This window comes from Zootoca vivipara, chromosome 17, assembly GCF_963506605.1.
Source record: "Zootoca vivipara chromosome 17, rZooViv1.1, whole genome shotgun sequence".
NCBI lineage: Eukaryota > Metazoa > Chordata > Lepidosauria > Squamata > Lacertidae > Zootoca > Zootoca vivipara.
In genome coordinates this window covers 30,916,559-30,941,499 of record NC_083292.1, presented here as the reverse complement: position 1 = coordinate 30,941,499, position 24,941 = coordinate 30,916,559, and the positions used below count along the sequence as shown (strand labels likewise).

Below are 24,941 nucleotides of genomic sequence, written 5' to 3'. Positions count from 1 at the left end.
AGGTTGAAGAAAAGATTGGTGGAAGTCTTGCACCCATTTTATAGATTACTAGTATCATGAAGCCCGTTAAATTAACGGGTGCTGAAACATATGTGGAGAAACGTTTGTAAAAACATACTTCAACAGTTCCGGCCGGCTGGCCGAAGTCTCTGTGGGGCCGCCGTGGAAAGTGCATGATGCACGCAGTCCCTTGCGGTGAATAGAGAGAGAAAACCCCAGGTATTGGGGGGGGGGTCACACACCCCTCTCCAAGACATGGGGCAGCGAGGAGAACCCCACAATGACCCCCTCAGGGACGAAGCAAGGCAGGAAAGGAAGAAGTTGGGAGAGGAGCAGTTAGGGGAGGCAGGAAAAGTTAGGGTACCAACTTAGCAACGCAGTCAGGTGGGCGGGGTAGAAAGAATAAAAATTATTATTATTATTATTATTGAGTTCCCTTCAGGGAGGGAGGTAACCAGGCGCCGTACCTCGGTCTCCGCTCTGCCGCTGAGGGGACCCCCCGGCCTCCTCCTTCCCCTTGCCGTTTCCGCGGCCGTACCAGAGCCAGGCGAGGAGCGCTGCCACCAGCGCCACCAGCAAGGCCGGCCACAGACCTGCTATGGGCTCTCCTCTGTCGCTGCTGAGCGGGTGAGGAGTGGGATGGAGAGGCATCATCGGGGCATCGGCCTGGGCCCTGCCGCCGCTCTCCTCGCAGCCATGGCTGGAGAGCGAGGAGAGTTGCCGGGGAGACGTGAGGCGAGGCATGGCGGCAGGCCCGAGCAAGGGCTGGAGGAGTCTCCCTCCCGCGGCCGAAGCCTTATATGGGCCCGGAGAGGAGCCCGGAGCCCGGCCCAGGAAGGAGCCTGTCTGCTGCGGCCCCAGGACGGGTGTGGAGCCGCGCCGCACCTGCTCGTTCCAAGTCCCAATGGCTGTCCGTGGGGCACATGCGCAGTAGCGCAATCCCACGGACACAGGGACTGGACGCAGAGACACTTGAACTTTATTATATTATTATGCTGGGAGTTGTTAAGAGAGAGCCCCATTCCCCTCACAGAGCTACAGTTCCCAAAGTTCCCTGGGAAGAAGGATTATTGAGCATTAAACCACTCTGGGAATTGTAACCCATTCAGGGGAAATAGGGTTCTCCTAATAAGTCTCAGCACCCTTAATGAACTACAGTTCCCAGAAGTCTCGGGGGGGGGAGCCATGAGTCTGTTTAAAGTGCAATGAAACTGCTTGAAATAGTGCAGACGGGCCCATTATTGCTGTTCAGAAGGGCTATAGTACCAACAAACAAACAAAAAATATGCCAGAACTTTTGTGGTACAAAACATTACCGAATTTCAGCAGGATATGCACTGCTTGGAAGGGAAGTGGTGTGGGACCCATCCCCCAAAAAAGCTTTGCAGGTACAAACGGGTATTGAACGTGTGAATCTGTGTGAATGCTCTGATAGCACCAGGAATGCAAATCAGCATGAAATAAAAAGGAAGTCTGGAGGGGTCCTCAGTGTAGATGTCAGCAAACTGAGGGCCTTGCTTGTTAAGAGGACAGCGTGTCATGCAAGCCTAAGCAAAATGAAATCTAAGTGCAAGCTGCCTTTGGGATTTAAGGTTGTGGGCCCTTTAAGGAGGCAGAAGAGTGCTGCAGCACTGGGTCATAAACATTAAATGCCGCTCTTAGAGTGGGATGGGAATTTCCCCAGCTCACAGTTCCTGGCCTTAGTCACTCACAACAACTACACCATCTCCAGTGAAGAAAGGCCTAACTAGGAAAGGGAGGTTATGGCCTTTGATATCTGGGTTGTGGTCCTAGCCTTCTCCTGCTCTCCTTTTCCACTGCTGTGATGTTCAAACAGCTGAACAAGGCTGCGTACACAGCATAAAGCACACACACCCCTCCAAGAATCATGGGAATTGTAGTTTGTTAACGGTTCTGGGAATTGTTACTTTGTGGGGAGCAAACTACAGTTCCCACGATTCTTCAGGTGGAATTGTAGAATTGTAGAGCTGGAAGGGGCCAAAATGGCCATCTAGTCCAACCCCCTGCAATACAGGGATCTTTCACCCAACGTGGCGCTCGAACCCACAACCCTGGGATTAAGAGTCTCAAGCTCTACCGACTAAGCTATCCAGCCATACTCTTTCAAGGTACAACCATCTCCCTAGTCCAAAACGCAGGCCACTACACCAGACAGACTCCATGGCCTGTGGTTGCATACTCGCCATACACTAAAAGCACATATCTTCCTGCAAAGAATACTGGGAACTGTAGTTTACCCCTCACAGTGCTAAAATTCCCAGCACCCTTAACAAACTGCGGTTCCCAGGATTCTTGGGGGGGGGGGGGAGGGAGCCATGTGCTTTTAAAATTATGGTGTGCCCAAGGCATCAGATCTCAAGCTAAAACTGTTTTCACAGGGCTGCCGTGGGAAAAGAGGACGTCATCAGCTGTAATTTAGTGGCCAGAAAGGTCATATGTGCACCGGGAAAACCTAGAGAGAATAAAATGCTGTTGTTTTGTTCCAGGCTGGAGGGCTTCCCCTGTACAGAAAGCGATCTCAGCCGCACCCTGCTTTCAAGAAAGTTATTTAACAGGATCATAGCGCTAAGCCAAGTTGGCCATAGACCAGGGAGGAAAGCAGCCTTCGCTTTTGAACTTCCAGGGAGTTGGGAGAGAATGTAAACACAGAGAAAAGGAAGAAAACAGGTCCTGACCCCACAGACTCTCTTCCTCGTCTGCGGAAGGGAAAACTGAATCACAGCCACCAAGTCACAGCGCAGAGGCGATGCTTACATCTGAGCGAGCTCTGAGCATATGTGTTTGCATAACCAGGGTGGGAAGCTTGCAAGGTAAATTTAAAAGCAAGAATAAGTAATTACTGTATATTATTTTTATGTTGCACTGGATAATGCTTCCCCCCCCTCCCCATTTTCCTGCCAGGGTTGTGGGCGGCCTGGAAAACACCTGAGAAAGAGGGCTTTGCATTTCTCTACAAAGAAAGACATGTATATATATATATATATATATATATATATATATATACACACACACACACACACACACACACACACACACACTAGCTGGCCCTGCCACGCAGTGGGTAATCCCTGTGACTGCCCCCCCCGGTCCCGATCCATGCTCTATTCTGTTCCTTCCCCACCCACCCCCCGCGGCCCATCCCTGTGAATCCCCCAACTCCCTCCTCCCCCCCCACCCCCATCCAGGCAAGTCAGTACCTCCATTCGGCCTTGTCTGTAAAGGCTTCGGCCTAGTGGTGCTATTCCTACACCTTATGTCGTATGTTCCTTTCACGTCCACTGGAGGGCGCTAGGTTTTTAAAGACAAATTCACATTTTTACCTGTGTTCGGTGTACGAGTTGGAGACTCTAAGGTTCTGCAAACACTCTCGTATTGGCAAGGAACGCTGTGTCCAAATTTGAGCGGAATCGGTCAAGCGGTTTCCAAGAAAAGTGGACTATAACAACCATGACCCTTCTACATTTTTAGATAGATAGATAGATAGATAGATAGATAGATAGATAGATAGATAGATAGATAGATAGATATGATGGCCAGACAAAAGCCCATTGGCTTCCTTGCGTCACCTGACATCCGCTGAGTCTGGAAGCTGCAGTACCTCCTTTGAGCCAGCTGCATTGGTAGCACCCAAGTGCAAGAAAGAGAACAAGCCGGTGGCTCCCTCTACTGGTGAATTGCTATGGTAGCACAGGCTTAGATCAGGCTTGGTCTCTGGTTCGAGGTCGCCAAGGAATGCATGGCTGCTTACAACAGAGTAGCAAATACAGTGGTACCTTGGTTCTCGGATGTGATCTGTTCCAGAAGTCCATTCAACTTCCGAAACTTTTGAAAACCAAGGCGCAGCTTCCGATTGGCGCAGGCGCCCTGGAAACAATAGCCGACAGCAGCATCGGACGTTCAGCTGCCGAAAAACGTTCAAAAGCCAGAACACTTACTTCTTGGGTTTTCGGCGTTCGGGAGCCAAAATGTTCGAGTACCAAGGCATGCAAGAACCAAGGTTCCACTGTAACACAATAATTCATGTTTCCAAATTATCAAGAGTTCTCCTTGACTGTAACAAAGCCTTGGCACATGTACATAAATAGATGCCTACTGGATTTTAGACGTGTAATGAAGATTTTATTTTAGAAGCCTAAAAGTGCATTACTGGGGCTGTCACATAAATGTGAAATTCATACCTGTCACCTGCAGGAGGTATAATAAAAATACGGTAAGAAGAATTATTTGTATTCCACCCATCTCTGGGTTGCCCCAACCACTCTGGGTGGCTCCCAACAGATATAAAAAATATTAAGCATCAAACATTTAAAACTTCCATATATGGGGGTTCACGTGCCCTCTCTTCTGAGTGCAACAAAGCCACTTCTTAAAAGAGTTTTTGCAGCTAGGAAAGTGATGAGGAAATGCATAGAAAAACGTTGGATGAACAAATGATTAGTGGGAACTCGTATACACACCCCTGAAACATATCAGGATCGACGTTCAGTAAAGATGGTGCAGAGTCCGACCTCCACATAAGCATCCTACAACCAAATCAGGATGAAGGTTCAATAAATGGATGCGCAGATGAGCCTTGTGACCCTCCAGACATTTCTGGACTACAAATCCCATCATCCATTGGCTGTGCTAGCTGGGGCTGATGGGAGCTGGAGTCCCAACAACATCTGGAAGGCTATCGGTTCCCAGCTCCTGGGCTAAATTGCGCATTCTGGTTCAAATGATTTCTCTCTTCAGCTCTCTGTTGCCCATCAACAACATGTAGACCTTCTCACAAATAGCACAGGGGTCAAAAGGTGCTTTTAGAGTCATGTAGGGCGGCAGAGAAGCTGTATATATAGACCCCAGGATGAGTTACACACCCCAACCATTCCTTTTTTTTAATACAAACAATTTCTTTACTCCCACGATGGTTCTAGGGGCAATAATTTTAGTGTTCGGCTCCTTTTATGGTGAAAAGCTCGCTTCCAATCCCCAACCTCGTTTATTAACCGGGAGTTTATTTTAGTCTTGACAAGATGGCAACGTTTACTCCCGCAACGCCTAGTTCATCTTCCTCCGTTTGACACTTTCTGTGCAAGAGGGGCTGGATGCCGAATCCGATTCCATTGACTAGACACACGCACCCAGGGCCACGATCCACGGGAGGTGGTCTTCAGGGGGGAAACCTCGAATAAATGAGCAGAGGGATTCTGGCGGTGCAGTAACTGAAGTATTTCCTCGGGGATCCTCAGCTGTCCAAGCCAAATAAATAGACAGAGAAATAAAAATAATAATACCCCGTCATTCAGTGAAGTTTGATTCATTCGTTTAAAACAATGAATAATGTCAGATTAGAAGGCTGAATGTAAACATCTGGCCAGAGGCAGCACCCAAAGGAGACATGTCTGACTGTCTGCCAAGGTCCCACACCTAGGAATAGGAAGAGAAATTTGATTCGGTTCATATCTAATGGCAAACGAACCTGATTTGCACTTTACAAAACAGAAACACACTTCTCTGAATTTCACAACGCAGATCCGGACAAGTAATGTGTACAAAATTCACATGCTAAAGTGTGCATGTAAATGCATATATTTGTGAAAATAACCTACGAACATCGTATTGCATTAGGCAAAATTGCATATACGGTAAAAAAGTGTCTATTAAGAGGAAATTGCCTTCAGATGTTGATGAATATTCATGAGGACTTAAAAAAATATGCATCCTATGTACAAACAGGAAGAAATGAAACGACAAGTAGATATTCATAAATGTGCAATAAAATGAAATAAAAATACAAACTACAGAGAGAATAATTGGAAGCGTTGCTTTTATGGTCATTCTTTTTTTGCTTACATCTTTTTCGTTACGTATCTTCAATTTTGAAATTTTGGGGTTTATTATTATATTTCATATACCTTTTGTGTGTACTTTTTATTTTTCTTAATCTTGTTTCTATGTTTTAAAATATTAAAATAATAAAGAATTTATACTATATATATATATATATATATATATATATATGTATATATGTATATATATGTGTGTGTGTGTGTGTGTGTGTGTGTATATATATATGTGTGTGTGTATATATATATATATATATATATATATATATATATATATATAATGTATCCCAAACTGTAGACTGGAAAAGTGAGAAACTGAGAGGAACCAAAATGGATATACAGTATTTGCCCATCCCTACTCACCCCCAAGCCCCCCACCCCCAACATGCTTGCTCAACTGCCTCTCCCAGTAGTGTGGCGGTGAAACATTAAACATTTAGAAACTTCCCTATACAGGGCTGCCTTCAGACGGCTCAGGGGTTGGAGAACTCCATAACCTTCAGCATTTCTCAGACAAAAATAGGGACACCCTACCATACCCTCCAATGAAATTAGGGACGCCCTAAGGAAAAGTGGGACGTTTTGGGATCAAATCAGAAACCAAGATAGCTTCTGTCAATCCAGGACTTTCTCTGGAAAATAGGGTCTGGCAGAGTCAGTGGTGGCTGCCCTGGTAGGGTAAATGGAGCCTTGCCCCACCAACCTCTGCCTGCCCTCTGTCAGCCCCCACTGGGCTGTCTCCTTACTTACAATCATTCAGTCCGGGGGGGGGGGGTAGAGCTGGCTGCCAGCTTCCTCCACCTGCATCTCACTGTTGCCCCTTGTAGAACTCATCAGGGAGGAGGAGACTGTCTCTGCCTGCCATTGGCTCTGGCGCCATCTACTGGTGGGCTCCTTGTCTTCTGCCCTCTTTGACCTAATGCAGGGGTCACCAAGCTAAGGCCCGGGGGCCGGATGCGGTCCAATCGCCTTCTCAATGTGGCCCACAGACAGTCCAGGAATCAGCATGTTTTTACATGAGTAGAATGTGTCCTTTTATTTAAAATGCATCTCTGGGTTATTTGTGGGGCATAGGAATTCGTTTGGCTTTTTTCCAAAATATAGTCTGGCCCCCCACAAGGTCTGAGGGACAGTGGACCGGCCCCCTGCTGAAAAAATTTGCTGACCCCTGATGGGTACCAGCCACCCCTGGTAGGGGACATGGCTGGGGAAGGGGGTCTGGCCTAGGGAGGGGGCCAAACAGAAGGCGGGTGGCCTGAGGGCGCCCACCACCGATGTACTGTAAAATCTAAACACAAGAGCAAGAATTGAGAAAATCAAATGAAATGATCTGTTAGAAGACTACATTACACTGGCAAGATAAGATGATAAGATAAGATAAGAAAATCTTGATTTCTGTTTATTTTCTATGCTTCAGATGCAAATCCTGGGTTGTATCCAACTAACTTGCACTCTGAGTAGACCCATTGGAAATAATGAACCTAAGTCATGCCTATTAACTTCAGCAGGCCTACTCTGTGTAGGTCTAGCATTGGCTACAACTAGGGTTGCCAGACTCAATAGAGGGCAGGACTTCTGTGCCTTTAATTGCCCTGCTCTCTTTTGAGTCTGGAAACCTTAAAAGAGAAACCAGCAAACCCTTTGCTCGGAAATTAAACAAAGGGTCTGCTGGTTTCTCTTTAAGGTTTCCAGACTCAAAAGAGAGCAGGGCAATTGAAGGCACAGAAGTCCTGTCCTCTATTGAGTCTGGCAACCCTAGCTACAACCCCTTATATTTAACCTGATCAGACTGTTTAGGGATGTTTTAATTTTTAATGCTGTATTGTGGTTTTAATATTTGGTTGGGAGCTGCCCAGGGTGGCTGGGGAAACCCAGCCAGATGGGCGGGGTATAAATAAATCATCATCATCATCATTATTATTAAGAATCAGGCAGACCAGGCAAAAATCTAGCTTGGGTCTGATACCTAAGATAAAGAAAAGTATACGATTTACAAATTATTATTGTAACTATGAGTAACATGGATATCACTACATATTAATGCAATATACCCAACAATGATACGATCTGAACTTATTTTTTCTCGTACACCCCTTTTCATAGAATTGTAGAGTTGGAAGAGGCCCTGAGGGTAATTTGGTCTAGTCCAACCCCCTGCAATGGGGGGATTCAAAGATACAGAATCCCCATCAGATGGTCATCTAACCTCCTATTTCAAAGCCTCCAAGAAAGGAGAGTCTACCCCCTTCCAAAATAGTCCACTCCACTGCCAAACAGCTCCTGCCATATATTTCTTCCTAATGTTTAGTCAGAATCTCCTTTCTTGCCATTTGAATCTATTGGTTTCATTCCTACCCTCTGGAGCAGCAGAAAACAGGCTCGCTCTGCCTTCCGTGAGACACATATTTGAAGGTGGCTCTCATATCACCTCTAAGCCTCCTCTTCTCTAGGCTTAATGCCACTTAATGGTGGTTTTTTACTGTTGTATAACTTTAGCGAGTATATAATTAAAATTATATTTAAAAGGGGGGATCTAGCTTGAATAACTCTATACAGAGGGCAATGCAGCAAATATTGAACAAACTTCTCTTTGTCCGTAATACAAAAATGTGCTGACCCCAAAACCTCCCAGTTGTTCCATGTCCAGACCTAGGACCTCTACACATCCTTTGCAAGGAAAGCTTTAAGAGGCGATCACAGAAATGCTTAAAAAGGAGACGATGAACTGCGCTTAGAATATGTTAATTTTTGTTGTTGTTGTTATTATTATTTTAGAAGCAACGTGGGCTGAGGTGCACAGGGGAAGAGACCGCTGAACTGGGGCTCTGACATACCATGCATTACCAAAGGGTTGTGGAAAGAAACCCTGGAGAAAGCAAGAGACTCCCCCCTGGCAAATAAAGGCCAAACTGGAGTCTTGTTTCAACACCTGTGGATATCTGTTGTCCTGGGGAGACCTTGCCATCTAGTGGCAGGTGTGGAGAGCTGCAGGCAAAAAGCCTGTTGAAGCAATTTTCTCCTCTCCAAGCCAAATTCCGAGAATGAATGAAGTTTGACTTCAGGGAAGGAAAAAGGAGAAGTGAGCGTTGCATTTTTAAATGGGCATTTCTGTCCAACTATAGAAAAGCTAGGAATTTGATACCGGATGCAGAATTCAACACACACATACCCAAATTCCACCTCTGGTTTTTTGTTTTGTTTTGTTTTGTTTTAAGTTTCTAGACCTTATGCTTGTCAAGAAGCTGCCTTGGGAACACGATTGGAGGGTAGTGTAAAAAGACATAAGAAAATACTTGTGGACAATGTTAGGTAAAATTTCTGCTTCGGGCTAATGAACTCTACGATCTGCTGAACGCAATTCACCCCCCCTTTTTCATTGCTGAATGAATGTTTGCTGTGTAAGCCTGTATAGATCCATTTGCTGAATTTGCAAAAAGGGATGCAGGCCACAGATTAGGCCTAATGATTAGAGATAGATAGATAGATAGATAGATAGATAGATAGATAGATAGATAGATAGATAGATGATAGATGGATAGATAGACAGATAGACAAATAGCACAGAATACAAGTGCTCACTAGAGGTTAACTATTGTATTGTTTCTGTGTCACATCATAGCTGTCTTGCCCCATCAATCATAATCATAGTCAGGGTTCTCTGCGTGAACTAATGATTAACAGGGAGATGTATAAATAAATCAGAAGATGTACACTCAAGATTCAGGTCAAACAAAACAAAGGACTTCTTCAAAGAGCACCTACAGTAGTTAAACTGTGAAATTTTCTCCACCAAGAGGAATACGAGCTTTAAAAGAGGGTTTGACAAATTCATGGCCGATCAAGCTGACAGGGGCCACCGGCTGGGATGGCTCTGTTCTGTATCCACTACTTCCAAATATCGGTTGCTAGGAATCGCAAGAGAGGGAAGTTGCTATCACTCTCTGGTCCAAGGAGCTCAGGGTGGTGTATGTGGATCTCGCCTTTCTCATTTATTCCCCACAACAACTCTGTGAGGTAGGTTAGGTTGATTTGGCGGGCATTCGACAACTTTTTTTTTTAATGTGCTGCCAGACCAAAATATGAGAGACTCCTCATTTAGAGCTGTGAATTTAAGTAAATAAGAGATCAAGACAAGTGTGGCTTTGTTTGTTTTTAGTTAACTGATATAGATTTTCTCCTATTAGAGAGTTTTAGAGTGTTAACAAATATTGATCGACATATATCGGTTCTGATGATGGCCCAAGATTAGGAACACCTCCTCTCAGAACAGCTGATTAAGTCACCAAACTACTCATGTTTTTTTGGGGGGGGGCTTTGTTTTCTTTTTGAGTATCATCATCATCATATTGTTGCTAACCTAGGGACCTCAAATACTGAACTCTGGACGTCTCTGGACTCTGAACCCCTGGCTGTTTGAGGGGGAAGGAACCTCCTGCCATCCAAAGGCTGCAGCCCTTTATAGGGAACCTTCTGACAATTCCAATAGAACTTAAACACAAAAAAAGGTCTGCAAAGTGAACTCTGGGTTTTCTGAGTGGGTCTCCTTTGTCCTCCCCCCACTCCCCCACCAAAGAAACCTGCTTCATAATGGAGACTGAAGGGGGAGATGTTAGTTCAAGGTTAGTCCTCCTGGCAAGCAAAGAAGGGATTTGTTCTTTTGTTCTGCCAGAAAGACTTTGCCCCCACCTTCCTGTCCTACAGATGCTAAAGTCTCCCCGCAAGGTGACTAATTCCAGAGTGTTAGTAGAGTGTTTGTTACGGGAGGGGGAATAAAGAAAAATAAAGGAGTGCAAGCATCTCATAGCTCCCTTGGTAGAGTGCGAGACTCTTAATCTCAGGGCCATGGGTTCGAGTCCCATGGGCAAAAGATTCCTGCCTTGCAAAGGGTTGGACTAGATGACCCTTGTGGTCCCTTCCAACTCTACAATTCCATGATTCTATGATAGAACAATCAAGGCTTAACCGGTGGCACAAACTGTAGCCCAACAGATAGCTGTGCCCAAATCAACCTCTTTGTCTTCTCCTGTACTACACAGTGCATTTCCCCTTCCAAGCTGGCTGACTTGGAATTTTGCCTGACACAATTCTGAGTGCCACATCAAATAATAATAATAATAATAATAATAATAAATTTAAATGATATTGTTGAGATGGAGAAGGTACAGAAAATAAGCAATCAGGATGCTATTGAAGCATCTTCCATATTTGTGGGGGTGGGGGCTTACAATTTGTGGGTCTCTGAGGGGGCAACAAAGGGTAAGGGGAGACATGATTGAAGTGTGATGGAGAAATTGGACACTGGGAGTTTTTCCCTTTCCCCCCATTTGTTTGGCAAATGGGGCACTGCCCCACCAACCTCAGTCTGCCCTCAGCCAGCCCCACATGCTTGCCTTCTTTCTTGCGACCAGTTCAGGAAAGTGGCCCTGCCTGCCTCCTTAGCCTCAGTGTTGCCCCTCGAACAGGAAGGAGGAGGACGGGGACAAATGTAGCATCAGCTCTGCCTGCCATTGTCTCTGGCGCCACCTACTGTGGGGCTCCATGCCGTCCGCCCCATCAGACCCAATGGGCACCAGCCACCACTTTCCGTATTTCATCCAGTGGAGCTGAAAGGAGCTGATTCACTGCAGACAAGCACATTGTTAACCCTGCCAGCCATCAATTTAGGGGGCTTTAAAGGGGGATTAGACTAATTCTAACGGGACCCAGGTGGCGCTGTGGTTAAACCACTGAGCCTAGGGCTTGCTGATCAGAAGGTCGGCGGTTCAAATCCCTGTGACAGGGTGAGCTCCCCTTGCACGGTCCCAGCTCCTGCCAACTAGCAGTTCGAAAGCACGTCAAAATGCAAGTAGATAAATAGGAACTGCTACAGCGGGAAGGTAAACGGCGTTTCCATGTGCTGCTCTGGTTTGCCAGAAGCGGCTTTGTCATGCTGGCCACATGACCTGGAAGCTGTACGCCGGCTCCCTCGGCCAACAATGCGAGATGAGCGCGCAACCCCAGAGTCGGTCACGACTGGACCTAAGGGTCAGGGGTCCCTTTACCTTTACCTTTAGACAAATTCACAGAGGATAAGGAACAATGGCTACTAATCATGATGGCTACATTACCTCCAGGATCGGAGGCCTTTGAATTACGAGTTGCTGGGGGTCACAAGCAAGGGAGGGTTACTGTACGGCAAATGGCACCCATGTTCTGCTTGCATAGAAACAGAACTGTAGAGTTGGAAGGGACCCTGAGGGTCATCTAGTCCAACCCCCTGCAATGCAGGAATCTCTGCTAAAGGATCCACAACAGATGGCCATCCAACCTCTGCTTAAAAACCTCCAAGGAAGGAAGGCCACAGATGCTGATGTTTTCAAAACACAACCTCTTGTTCTGGAGAAGCTTCAGGTTCCAAGGAAGGAAGGGTCACACTGAGGATCAGCCTGCAGAGGAAATGTGGAGCAATGGTAATATGTGCAGAAATGTAACTTGAATTTGTTGGGTTTTTTTGCGTTTTGAAATTTTTATTGAAGTTTAGTCCAAAAACAAACATACCAAATTTTTAAAACAAATATTACAATAAATAAAAAAAACCTTAACTCAACTGATAATTAATCTTCAAACACAAAGATAACAAAATCATTTATACTATTATTGTGATGTTGACTTCCCATCGCCTCCCGTAGTGCTTCTCATCTTTTTTTGCAAAGTACGTACTTTCCTCTTCATCTTCTTATAATTTCTTTTGTACCACAATGAATCCAATCATACCCATAACTCTTATAATCTCTAATACAAAGCCGGTCATTCTATGGCTGCCATGGATAATACATTATAATTATTTTTCTCTTGTATATATCTCTTAAACACATCCCATTTTTGTGCAAACGACTGTGTAACTTGAATTTGTATCCAGGGGCACATAATGCAGAATGCAAAATGGGCCTCAGTTCCCCTGGGTCCTAGGTTCTTCAATTTAAAAGACTTCGAAAAACAAGTGGTGGGGGCAGGAATCTCTGCCCAAAATGCCGAAGAGCTGCTGCCAATCTGGCCTATACTAGCCAACGATCTGACTCAAACTTCCTATGTTCAGAAGTGTGCCTTGCAGCTGCTGCTGCTTCCCCCAACTCTGGCAGGAAGTGGCTGAATTAAGCTTCTGTTGGGGCCCAAACCACGTGGTCCAACTCCCCACCCCCCCACACCCACCAAGAATCTTGTATCTTAAAGCCACAGAAGTCTTTTTTTAAAAAATTATTATTATTTTTTGGCATTCGATCACAAGGTATAAGCTTCTTTCCAAACTCCTGTTTAGGCAATGCTGGGACCACGAGGATTAAAACTCAGATCCAGCACTTGGCGAGAGTCTGCCTTTCATTTGTGCATTTCACTGTGCAGAGAGGAGAAAGCAGAGATTATGCCCTTCCAAATCCCAGATTCTCCCAATCCACTGTGAGCAGGGGCTCTGATTTTTTATTTATTAAAAAAGCTACAAAGAAACTGACCAGCCGTCTCTTATTCCAGGATAATAGCCTGTTGGTTACATGCCTGATGTGATGCAGTGAAAAGCACGCTGTATATTTTTTTTGCAGTTTGTGTGTTTTTATATTGTGATTTTATGTTGTAACCGCCCTGAGACCTGCGGGTATAGGGCAGTACTGTATTTTTAAAATTAATTAATTAATTAATAAGAGCATAGACGCCCCTGCAGAACAAAAGGGGCATCTTTCTCAAGAATAAATGGAGATATAGTTAAGATAAGCAGTTGTTGCTTTGGGGCATTGCTCTAATCTCAATTTTTAAACCACAATCTGCTTAGAGTTGAAATCCGAGTACCTTGTTATCTGATAGTGAAGGGGATTAAGAGAAGTTTATCCGGAGTCAATAATGAGGATTAAAAACAATACCGTGATGGGTATCCAAACCAAGGCAAAGGGTGACAAAGATCCTAAACACAACAAAACCCCCTCCACAGAACCAGATGAATCACAGCACTAGAAGCACCAGGGCTACGTGCTGACCCTTCCCCTTTTAAAAAGTAAATATCTCACTTCTTCCTCACCATGCTGGAGTTTTGCCCTCTCCAGATTTTGAAATCATATTTAAATGGACAAACATGCCTGTTGCAGAAAGTCAGAAGCAGGATGCAATGAGACTTTGCGATTGGATTGGAGTAGAAGTGGAGTGATGGGGAGGGGTGTTTGTTAGTTTGTTTTGCAGAAATAGCCCCCCACCCCACTTACCTGGAAAGCACTCCTTTAACCAAAGTGGCTTCAGTTTTGTGTGTATACATCACATATACACAGACAGACACAATTTCTGTATACATTAGAAAGCATACGTTCTTCCAAAATGTCTGTACACAGACAAAATGATTCAGCACATGTCATTATCATCACCAACACACACACACAATTCATTTATGTTTAGGGGAAGCTTTTAATGTTTAATAGAATATTTTATTTTAATATTTTGTTGGAAGCTGCCCAGAGTGGCTGGGGAAACCCAGCCAGATGGGCGGGGTATAAATAATTGTTGTTGTTTAGTCGTGTCCGACTCTTCGTGACCCCATGGACCAGAGCACGCCAGGCACTCCTGTCTTGCACTGCCTCCCGCAGTTTGGTCAAACTCATGTTCATAGCTTCGAGAACACTGTCCAACCATCTCGTCCTTTATTATTATTATTATTATTATTATTATTATTATTATTATTGACACATGATGCAGTTAATGCAATGAAAAATGTATCCATGTGTCTGATATGACATCCATATCTGTGCCTATCTGCACTAGCATATTTGTATACTGTACATGCATATATTTTATTGCGTGAAATAAGGAAGCATTTCATTCGTAGTTATTGAAATTTCATACATACTTTTATCAATATATTGCATCATAAATAATGGCTTGCACCCAACTAAGATCTACTTTGAGTAAACCCATGGAAATCAATGGACGCAAGTGAATCTTGCCTCTTCATCTTAATGGGTTTAGGACTGACATTGGATACAAGCATTGGATCACACACATTCTTCCATTTTTGTTCCAACAGGCTTTTCCAGCTGGCTAAATGAGCCTTTGCCCATGAGTGCCTATTTTGTATCCTTATTTTGTTTTATTATTATTAACATCTATTTATATGGCTCTGTGCACCATAGCTGCCAAGTTCTCCCTTTTTTTAAGGGAAATTCCCTTATGCTGAATAGGCTTCCACACGAGAAAAGGGAAAACTTGGCAGCTATGCTGTGCACAATAAAAAAGCAATTCTTCTCCAAATCTCGTATAATCTAACACCATTTAAACGCATCTGCCTTTCTCCTGCTGTTTCTGTTCTTTATGGTACATTGCCTTGAGACAATTGTGTAGAAGGCGATGCATAGATTAATAATAATAAAATAATAAATCTTTTGATATATATAAGCAAAAATATGTGTTTCTGTGTCTAAATCTCTCTCTCTCTCTCTCTCTCTCTCTCACACACACACACACACACACACACACACACACACACAAAATTTGTGGTTCAGAACTACCCCTGCTGCTATTGATGACCTGACATTCACGTGGACGCCTTAACAGCATCCATACGATGCCAGTCTGGTCACAGGCTTAACCTAATAAACAAATGAAGCCATTAAACTAAGATTAACCTGATGGAAGCTAATCCACCCGCCCTCCTCTCTTCCAACCAGGCACGCAGAGATAGACAGAGATCAAAGCGACTGACAAAGCGGAATTTTCAAACCATTGTGGCAAAGCAGAAATTTGTGCGCGCGCGCGCGTGTGTGACAACTGGGCACACCCTTTTGATAAGAGAATAGATTGAGGAGTGGGCGGAGGGGGGTGGGGGAGAAAACATGTCTCCAGACAGGAGAGCTGAAAGGGGGAGGGTGCATTGGGGTGGGGCAAGGTGGGGGGGGGATGTGGCATCAAAGAGAGAGGCGGGCGTCCAGCCGGCCAGTCCTGGGGGTGGTCAGGCAGGGGCAGGGCAGCTGGGCAAGCGCTGGCTGGAGAGGGAGAGCGACGTGCTGGCCCTTTAAGGGGGCGGGGCGGGGTGCGGGGGGGGAGTGGGGAGACGGAGCCAGCGCAGCAGCAGCAGCCCCGGGAGCAGCAGCGGGACAAAGGGCCGAGGCGAAAGCGGATCGGAACCTGGACTGGACCTGCTTGTCTTAAGGAACTCCTGAAGCGGAGTGAAGCAATCGCGCCCGGAGGGAGGATCGGGTGGGCGGAGGGAGGGAGAGAGTCGAAACTGGTTTCCAGTTTTGCAAACAAAGAGGAGGAGGAGAGTAAGGCGGAGTTCGGGATTCCGGTTCTGGTTCGGCGGCGAGTTATTGCCCGTGTGTGTGTGTGTAAGTGTGTAAGAAGAGGCCAGATACAGATCCCGTCGTACGTGGCGCAAGGAACGAGGAGCAGCGATCCATCAAACCAAATAATAAAGGACCCCCCCCCCCCCGCTTCCTTCCCTCGGTTCGGACTGCACGTGGCGCTAGTCCTTTTGAGGCTAGGTTCTGGGCAGACTAAGTTCGCATCGAGCTCTCTCGCGCTCTCTCTCTGCCCGCCCCTCCCTCTCGGTTTTTGGTTCAGCCGAGTGGGGTGGGGAAGCCCAATCCGGTGCTGGGGCTAGTTCTGTCCTCTGGATCCAACCGGGGGTCCCCACCACGTGGCGTCGGGGAAGGAAAAGAAGACAAAAGGAAGACTCGCCAAGGCAGGAAGCGGAGTCAGCGATTCCGTGTGCGTGCGGTTGATCCGCGCTCTTTTCCTTCTTGCGCTCCGGTTCCGATCCGGTTCGGATGGCGGCTCCTTGCAGCCCAGAGAGCGGCCCCCCGGCGGCTGCGGGGACGGGGCCCCGGGTGTATTTCCAAAGCCCCCCGGCTGGAGAACCGGCCGCAGAGGAAGAGGAGGGCCCGGTCCGGCGCCAGGGGCGGGTGACGGTGAAATACGATCGCAAAGAGCTCCGAAAGAGGCTCCACTTGGAAGAATGGATCTTGGAACAGCTGACGGTCCTCTATGACTGCCAGGTAAAAACTCCGAAATTGTCTCCTCGCACTTGGATTTCCCTACAATCCCTTAAAATTTAGCCTCCTTCCATCATTCAGATCCTAGATCGCTGCCCCTATAATCCAGATCCACTTTATGGCATCTCTTAATGTGTGTGGAGCTTGTACATGCATTTCAACTGCCCACCCAATGAATCTTGTTCCTACAGTTGCAGGCTTTGTGTTCCTCCCACAAAAATTACTTGTAATAATTTCTTTAAGGTCTCTGCCCCCAGGAACTTGCTAAATCTTGAGGAAGGAAAAGGTTTATGGACCCCAAAGTACACCCTATGCCCCAATACCATCTTGATCTGGAGGGCAGGCCTCCTGGTCACATACACATAACCTTTGCAATAATATTATTTCCCATCACAGCAGTACAAAGAAAGTGGTGGATAACAAAGAGAATGAATGAGACGCTGTCTATAAATGCAGGCTTGACTTTCACCTCGAGGCCCCTGCCACCTCCCAAGAGAGTCCCTGAAGATCCCGACCCTTTTATGTCGGTGTCCCCCAAACCCACTCTTCCGGAGACTTTAATGTCTTCAGCTCCTCCACACTGTTACATCCTCCTTATAACCCAGCTAAGATCCTAGATCAGCTCATGTAATCTCCTCTCCTCCCACCCCACCTTGTCTCCCCATATATGCTGCCCCATTACCCTCCAATGCAGCCCAGGTTCAGGGAGTGGCTACCCAAGCACTCCCACCCCCCATTTCCTGGTTCTTTTGTCGTATTGTGCAGGCTCTGAAAAGGGACACTGAGGACTAGTGACCCTCAAGGGTGGGGGACTCACTCCTTGGCAAATTCCACCCTCTGAATCTGGGGACCGTTTCTAACCCAACGTACACCCCATATGCAGCCCCTGCCCCATCCCAAGCTTCAGTCCTTCCCCCTCTCTGCAGCCCCAAGAACCAACACCCTTAGTTTTGGGAAGGGCCCCCGTTTCCACTGAGTGGATCTGATGCCACCCCTCCCATTTTTTATTCCTCCCTAAGCCCACTCTTGGGTGCTTGTTCCCACCCTCAGAATCACAGACAAATTTGTAGTTTCATGGCCTGCTCCTCTGCAGAGAAAATGGTTTCCACAGACCAGGAAAAAACTCTTTCCCAGCCCCCCAAACCCAACTTTCATTTACTGTATATTTTTAATTTAAAAGGGCGTTATCTAGCGATTTTTGGCTCATCAGGGCATCTTGTGTTCACTCAAACACCCACCTCCCCTTATCTCCGCTGGGCATTTGACCCTGTGCCAGTTTTCCTCTTTCTGCTTGCCAAGTTTTGTAGCATACGCTTCGGAAGTGACCACATGCCCAACAAATTGCTTCACCCTTTCCCTCCCACCCTCACATCCCAAGATTCTCCTGTTCTTTTTCCCTGCCTTAAAGACTGGAGAGATGGTGATGCCAGGAGGCCTGCTTTTATCCCCCCCCTCCAACTAATGGTGAAGGTCACTTAAGGTCACAAGTACTCAAAGGCCTTCATGGGGCCTGTGTTCGAATCCTTCTTTCCCCAACCCCTCTTAAAAAAAGAGCAAGGGGAAGGAATTATCCTCTCCTGATTCTGCAGCATTGTGGGTGGGTGGAGGGATTGTGCTGTGGGGGAGTGGTGTCCCCCACCCTCTCTGCTGTGCATGGTATGCTGTTCTGGGTTTCTAAGTGTGGCCTTAGGCCGCAAATGCAGCTGTCTCTTGAGAGGAGCAGCTGTCTTTTAAGATACGGATTTTCTTTTTATTTCTTTAACACTACAAAAATGCTTGCTGCCAGAAACCTTAAGAGAAAAATGGGTGGTTGGGATTGAAACCCAAATAGGGGTGGGCGGTTGATGGCGCTACCCCTGCCCCCCCCCCCACGGACTTGCGGCCAAGGTAGCATTCGACAGTGAGACCAGAGACCAGGCTGCCGCAGCAGCAGCAACAACATCAACTTTCTGTCTGCCCTCTTCTCCTGTGTGCCTGCACACACGCGCACACACACACACACACACACACACACCGCCTGCCAAATGTCATCTGGCAGCTGGCCAGCCCGCTTATTGGGGTGGGGTGGGGGATTTAGCTGGCCATATGGGGCTTGCCTCTGAGTAGGCTAATGGGGCAGTAAGTAGCTAGTCAAGAGGGCCGAAAGTGGAGCCGCTGGGTCCTTGCAAAACAAAACACACACTAGTTGATTCACAAAGGCCAGTGGGAATGTGTGCGCGTGACCCAGATACCTTTGCCCTTGTTCTGCAGCTGAGAACGTACCTCAGCTGTTTGAATTCTCCTTTGCATCCCTCAATGAGTCCCTTGTTACCAGGCTGTGCCCGTCGGCTGGAGGTGCCAGTCAGGGCAAGTCCTGAGTGGGTTTAGCAGGGAGCTTAAAGGAGCTTAGGTTTGCAGCCAACGCAGCCCTGCTTAGAGTAGACTCGCTGAAATTATTATTTGATTTATATACCGCCCTACATCAGAAGATCTCGAAAGGGGTATGTGGAGGAGGGTATTGAAATGATCCGCTTTTCCCCACCTCTGTTTTCCGGTGCCAGTGTGGGATTAGGCCACAGACCGGCATCCTGCTGACCTAGAAGGTTCAACTGTTCAACTTTTAAAACAGTTGAAGCCAGGAAAGGAGAGAATGACAGTGATTAATCAAGATGGAGAAGAAGTTTAGGCAGGACGTGCTCCCCCCCCCCCAAGCACAACCTTCTCAATTGGGGGCTAGGGGTGGAAGCCTTAATGTTGTAGCTGCTTGAGGGGGTGTGAGAATGTCTGCCCCCAAATGAGCTGAACTCCAAAGGGGGGGGGGTGTACACACAAACTGGTAGCAGACAAGTGTTGGCAAGATTCCAGTCCTGGGAAGTCTGGAAACAAAATCCTTGATGAGATCCCTCTCCTTGAGAAGGCAGAGAGAAAACAACTCCTTACACCCAACTGGTCCTCGAATTGCCTCCGTCTATGGGGCAGGGAGATGCCCTTTTACTAGACACCTAACCAATGTTGAAATTATATGGAGAGGTAGGTAGGTAGGGGTGAAGTACCCCCCCACACACAGCATCCTAAAAGGGGTCATGTTGTTCCTGTAATCTGAACACTGCAACTCTGCCCTTTATTATACAATTTGGATTTATTTGAAGAGGTGAGGAACCTCGCACTCGCTGCCTGCCCCCCTCCCAATCCACTGCCCTGGGTAAGGTTTTTGCATGCAGAACGCCTTTCATACTCCAGCTACACACACACACACCTTCCAACGATACAATGACTGGATTCCTGGCAGGTTCTTCTCTTTGTCTTCTTATAGGAAGAGGAGATTCCGGAGTTAGAAATAGATGTTGACGAACTCCTGGACATGGAGAGTGATGAGTCTCGGAGCGCCCGAGTGAAGGTAGGAGCTGTGAAAGCTGGGTTGAAAAGGGGGGTGTCCCTTCCTTCTCCACAGCCCCCCTTAGGAAAGGAGGGGTTGAGAGGAGGGGGCCCCTGTGCACTGCCTGGGAAGACCAGATGCTGTTTTCGCACGATGGCAGCCAAGCAGTGGGTGGGCTGTTCTGGTCAGCAATCTGGAGCCCATACGTATCTGCCAATACTTCTTTATATATAAATAAAGAGAGTGGCCTTCTGTTGTTGCCATAAACACTCAGGATTTGGCTAGAGATTAAGGGTGAGTTTTAGACTGGGGGAGGCTGGGATTTCTACTTTCGGAATGTATCAGAAATGGAGAACCTAGAGATGTCACCAGGCTCCCATCAGCCCCGCTTAGCGTTGCCAGTGGGTTTCGGGGTGATGGCACTACAGCGACTTACGGGGGGGCATAGGTCCCCCACATCTGCTCTACCACCAAGCTGTGGGTCTTCCCCTAAAAATTTAAGATCCAAATCCTCATGGTTCTCAAAATAGGAACACAGGAATCTGGTTCATGTGGAGTCAGACTATTAGTCTATCTAGGTCAGTACAGCCAACACTGGCTGGCAGCTGCTTTTCAGGGTTTCAGATGGGGTTCTCTCCCAGCCCTGCCATTAGGGATTAGGGTTCCTCCTTCCGCATGGAACAGAGATGCTCTACCACGGAGCTGTGGCCTGTCCCTCAATGAGATCTGGGTGGACAGGGCTTCCCGCTTGTCCAAACCTTTGGCATCTAAATTTATCTTTTCTTTTTTCCAAAAAAACAGGAGCTCCTGGTTGACTGTTACAAGCCCACAGAGGTGAGTGCTTGCCTGCCTGCCTGCCCTGAGTCCACTCCCCACCCCGCTTTTCCCATGACCCCTTAAATGCTCCCACAGCCTTCCCTTCCAGAAGCCCCACATGTCCCAACCCTCCTCCCTTTGCAGCTGCTTTGTTGGCAGATCAGGAGAGCAGCAGCAGCTGCCTCTGCCCAGCGCCAGCTCCCAATCGTCTCCTGTTCCTTCCTTCTCTCACAGCAGGGAAGAGAGTCCCCTCCCGTTCCGGAACCTGTTAGGGGAGGGGCTGCTCAGCTGTCTCCCCTCCTCACCCTCCCTTTCCCCCTGGCAGAGAGGCTGGGAGATTTCAGGGAAGAATCTCAAACCGCCATCATCACAGAACGGGAGGCGCTGCTTGCGTTTGTCGTTTCTGCCCCCTGGGGTAGAAGTAGGCAAGAACTGTCTTGCTGGATCAGGCAGCTCAAGGGTGGGGAACCGCAGGCCGTGCTGCCTGGCCCGCCGAGACCTCATTGTCTGGCCCTTGGGATGCTTCCCAGGCCCTGCACTGGCTTGGTTCCCCCTTCCAGCTCTTCTGCCTGGCTGGAACGGAGGACATGCCTCTTGCTTGCCTGGCCGCAGAGAGCTGTCCTGGTAGGAGGCTGTGAGTTTTGTGGGGCTGGACTCTGCAAAGATAGAGAGTCTGTTGCCCCATCCACCCCTGGGCTCCCTAGGAAATCAGCCTCAGGTCTGAGAAAGGTTTCCCCATCCCTGGCCTAGATTCCAGTGCAGTTCCTAGATTTCCAGCAAGTTAAGAAGCCGGCAAGCCAGGGCATGAAGGCAATGCTCTCCCTGCCCACTTGTTGCCTGAGTTTGTAACACTCCAGTGTACTGCATCTGAAGCTGGAGGCTCTAGAGCTTTTAAAGCAAACAATGAGCAAAGAATCACTTTGCTGTGAATTATAGTGGTGCAGCAATAAAACTGCCGGCACATTTGCAAAGCTAACCAAGGGGCCATGATGGTTTCAAATTGGATGTGGGAGTGTGTCTTGAGATTGCTGCATTGGAGGGGGTTGGACTGGATGACCCTCGGGATCCCTTCCAACTCTACAACTCCCCTCCCTGCTAGTTTTTATCAGCCAAGGGAGGCACGGGTCCAGGGCGCAAGTGACCGACCCAAACGCCTTGTCCACATCCTTGAGCCTTACTAAAACTCCTCCGACGCAACAGGACCAGGCAGAGCTCTGGGCACCCCGTGAGATTTCATCTGCTTTAGGATCTCTGTGGATGCCAGCGATTTTATTCTCAAAATGCTTTGCGAACAAGTCTGGCCAGACTGTTAAGAGTCCCCTGCACTACCTGGAAAAGTTCTGCCGGATGGCACAATGAGGATGCAATGGAGGCAGCCAAGTATGCCTTCTTTGTTGCCTCCACTGCCACTAGATAGGCTCAAGTATGAGCCCTCACCAGTGTTCGATCTGAATCCTCCCATGCAGATACCCCTAGAAGTTCACCAGCAGGATGCAAAGATGCCTGCCAGACTTTGTTCGTCCCCAGTGCCTGCAATTCAGGGGTAGACTGCCTCTGTTAGTGGAGGTTCTGCTTGGCTGTAATAACACATTTAAAGCAGAGGAGAGGAACTCTTCTCTTTTTTAATCTGAGGGCCACACTGCAGGCTGTCTTCTGGGGGCTACATGGCAGCAGTAGGCAGGGCTAGGGAAAGACTCCTGCATTGCAAGGGGGTTGGACTAAATGACCCCCATGGTCCCTTACAGCTCTACAGATCTATGACGATATAAGCAGAGCCAGAAGCAAAAAATGGACAGGGCAATAGAGGTGTGCATTCCAGCCACATAAGACCAAAAAAACCATTTCTCTATCCAGGCAAGCAAGAAGCCTTATCACAGTTCCAAGTTTCCTCACCCGCTTAAAAACCTTCTGTGATGCAAGTTCCAAAAGTTGATGCACTGAATTATTAGGGTGTGTGTGTTAAAATACGCAGCCAGCTCGAGTCTACAGTTGTGTACACACTGTATGTTTAAAGCACCCAATTCCTCCCCCCATCCAAAAAAAGGAACCCTGGGCACTGTAGTTTACCCCACACTGAGCTACAATTCCCAGCACCCTAAACAAACTAGAGTTCCCAGGATTCTTTTCCCCCTGTATGTACGCAACCTAAAAGGAGGGCAGGTGAGAGATCCGGTGCCTATGCCTCCTGCTTTGACTCTGGGTTCCTCGCTGACGCCCCACCCTTTCCTCCTCTCGCCCACCAGGTTTTCGTTGCCGACTTGTTAGACAAGATCCGTGGGATGCAGAAGCTCAGCACTCCACAAAAGAAGTGACTTGCCACTGGCATGATGATCTCCCATCGCTGCCCTCCTTCCTCTTTGGAGAGTTTGTCATTGAGACTCTGGCTGCTGGCTGGGTTGAAGAGGGAGAAGGGAGCTTTTCAGGGGTCCAGTGGAGAACCAGCTACTGCCCTTAGGAGAGAGGGAAGACCTTCCCTTTTCGGTGGGATTGCCTTGATAATCAAAACCATCTGGACACCTTTTTAGCAATACCAACCCGCTCCTTCCTGTCCGTCACCCTCCTCCACCCGTGAGCGTCAGAGGAGGGGAAGAGGAACGTCTGTTCTCCACGGGAAGAGAAAGAGGGGTAGGATCCTGATATTATTATTTTTTAGAACGTTTGGGTTGTTTTTGTTTTAATTATTTGCATTTTTATATAAATTTAATAAAAATGCTTTGAGAACAAGGGTCTGGTTTCTGCTTTAGGAGACTGAAGCGTGTGCCAGGGCAGACGAGTGTTTGCGTACGTGTATTTTAACAAAACCTTTTCACGAAAGCAGGGTTATGCAAGCAAGTAGCAGGGTAGGTCTTGGGGTGAGAACCTGGGTTCAGATACTTACTTGACCAGGAAAATTAACATGCGACCTTGGGCAAATTATTTCGCCTTAGCCTGCAGCAAGCATAGGCAAACTCGGCCCTCCAGATGTTTAGGGACTACGACGCCCATCATCCCTAGCTAACAGGACCAGTGGTCAGGGATGATGGGAGTTGTAATCCCAAAATATCTGGAGGGCCGAGTTTGCCTATGCCTACAGTCTACCCTGCAGGGTGGCTTTTAGGATGAAATAGAGGGGTGAGGAGGGGAGAGAAAAGAGGGCCACAGCCACTGTCTTTAGTAAAATAGGCTATAAAAATGAATACCTGCTTGTCGCTTAATATTTCATTACCAGTACTACCGGTAGTAAAAACTGAAGAGTTTTGGAGATTTTTGGTTTGCTTAGTCTGGTGAATTGGGAGGACATTTGTGTCACGCCCCGGCCAAGTATGTAGGACTGGTGGGGGGGGGGGGTTGGGGGAGAATCCAGGTTCAGCTTCCTTCTTGCCAGAAAACATAATAGGTAACCATGGGCAAGTCACTTTCTTGGCCTATAATCTATCTTGAAAGGCAATTGTTGGGTGACGGGGGTGCAGAGTGCTATGGATGCTGCCTTTTGCTCACTGAATGTGAATGAAATAATACCCACTTCTGGCTTATCGTTGTCACCCATACTAGTGAAAAACATTAGTGTTTTGGAGATTTTTGGACCAGCTGGGCTGGTGAATTGGAAGTGAAGAGGAGATTCTGCTCCCTGCTCCCCAGTGGGCCGCCTTCCCCTTCCTCACCGCCTGCAGCAAGTATTTTCAACCACGTGCAACTGCAGACCAGGCCAAGTGCAGAGTTACAGGTCTCCCAGTTAGCAACGCTGTCCCTGGTGGGGACGCAGGCGGAGCCTCCCCCTCCCCTTCGCTTGTGGCGGGGCTGAACTCAGTAAGGAAAGAATGTCTTCTGGGGCCTGGAACTAATCGGGCTTCATGTTTCCTGCCTGAAGTCACCAGGCAAGTTGTGTGTGTGTGTTTTTTGCAAAATGGCCTGCCCTGGCCTCCGGAGCTGGCCCCGGCCTGATTT

At 47.5% G+C, this 24,941-nt stretch overlaps 1 protein-coding gene across 1 annotated transcript; it reads left to right on the top strand.

The window, feature by feature from the left end:
• The first annotated feature begins 15,919 nt into the window (after window positions 1-15,919).
• PPP1R14B (protein phosphatase 1 regulatory inhibitor subunit 14B) lies at window positions 15,920-23,539 on the top strand. The gene is made up of 4 exons (XM_035098480.2): window positions 15,920-16,849; window positions 20,139-20,222; window positions 21,003-21,035; window positions 23,261-23,539. Exons 1-4 carry the CDS (start codon window positions 16,622-16,624, stop codon window positions 23,327-23,329), a joined length of 414 nt encoding a protein of 137 aa, XP_034954371.1. The 5' UTR covers window positions 15,920-16,621; the 3' UTR covers window positions 23,330-23,539.
• The last annotated feature ends 1,402 nt before the right edge of the window (window positions 23,540-24,941 follow it).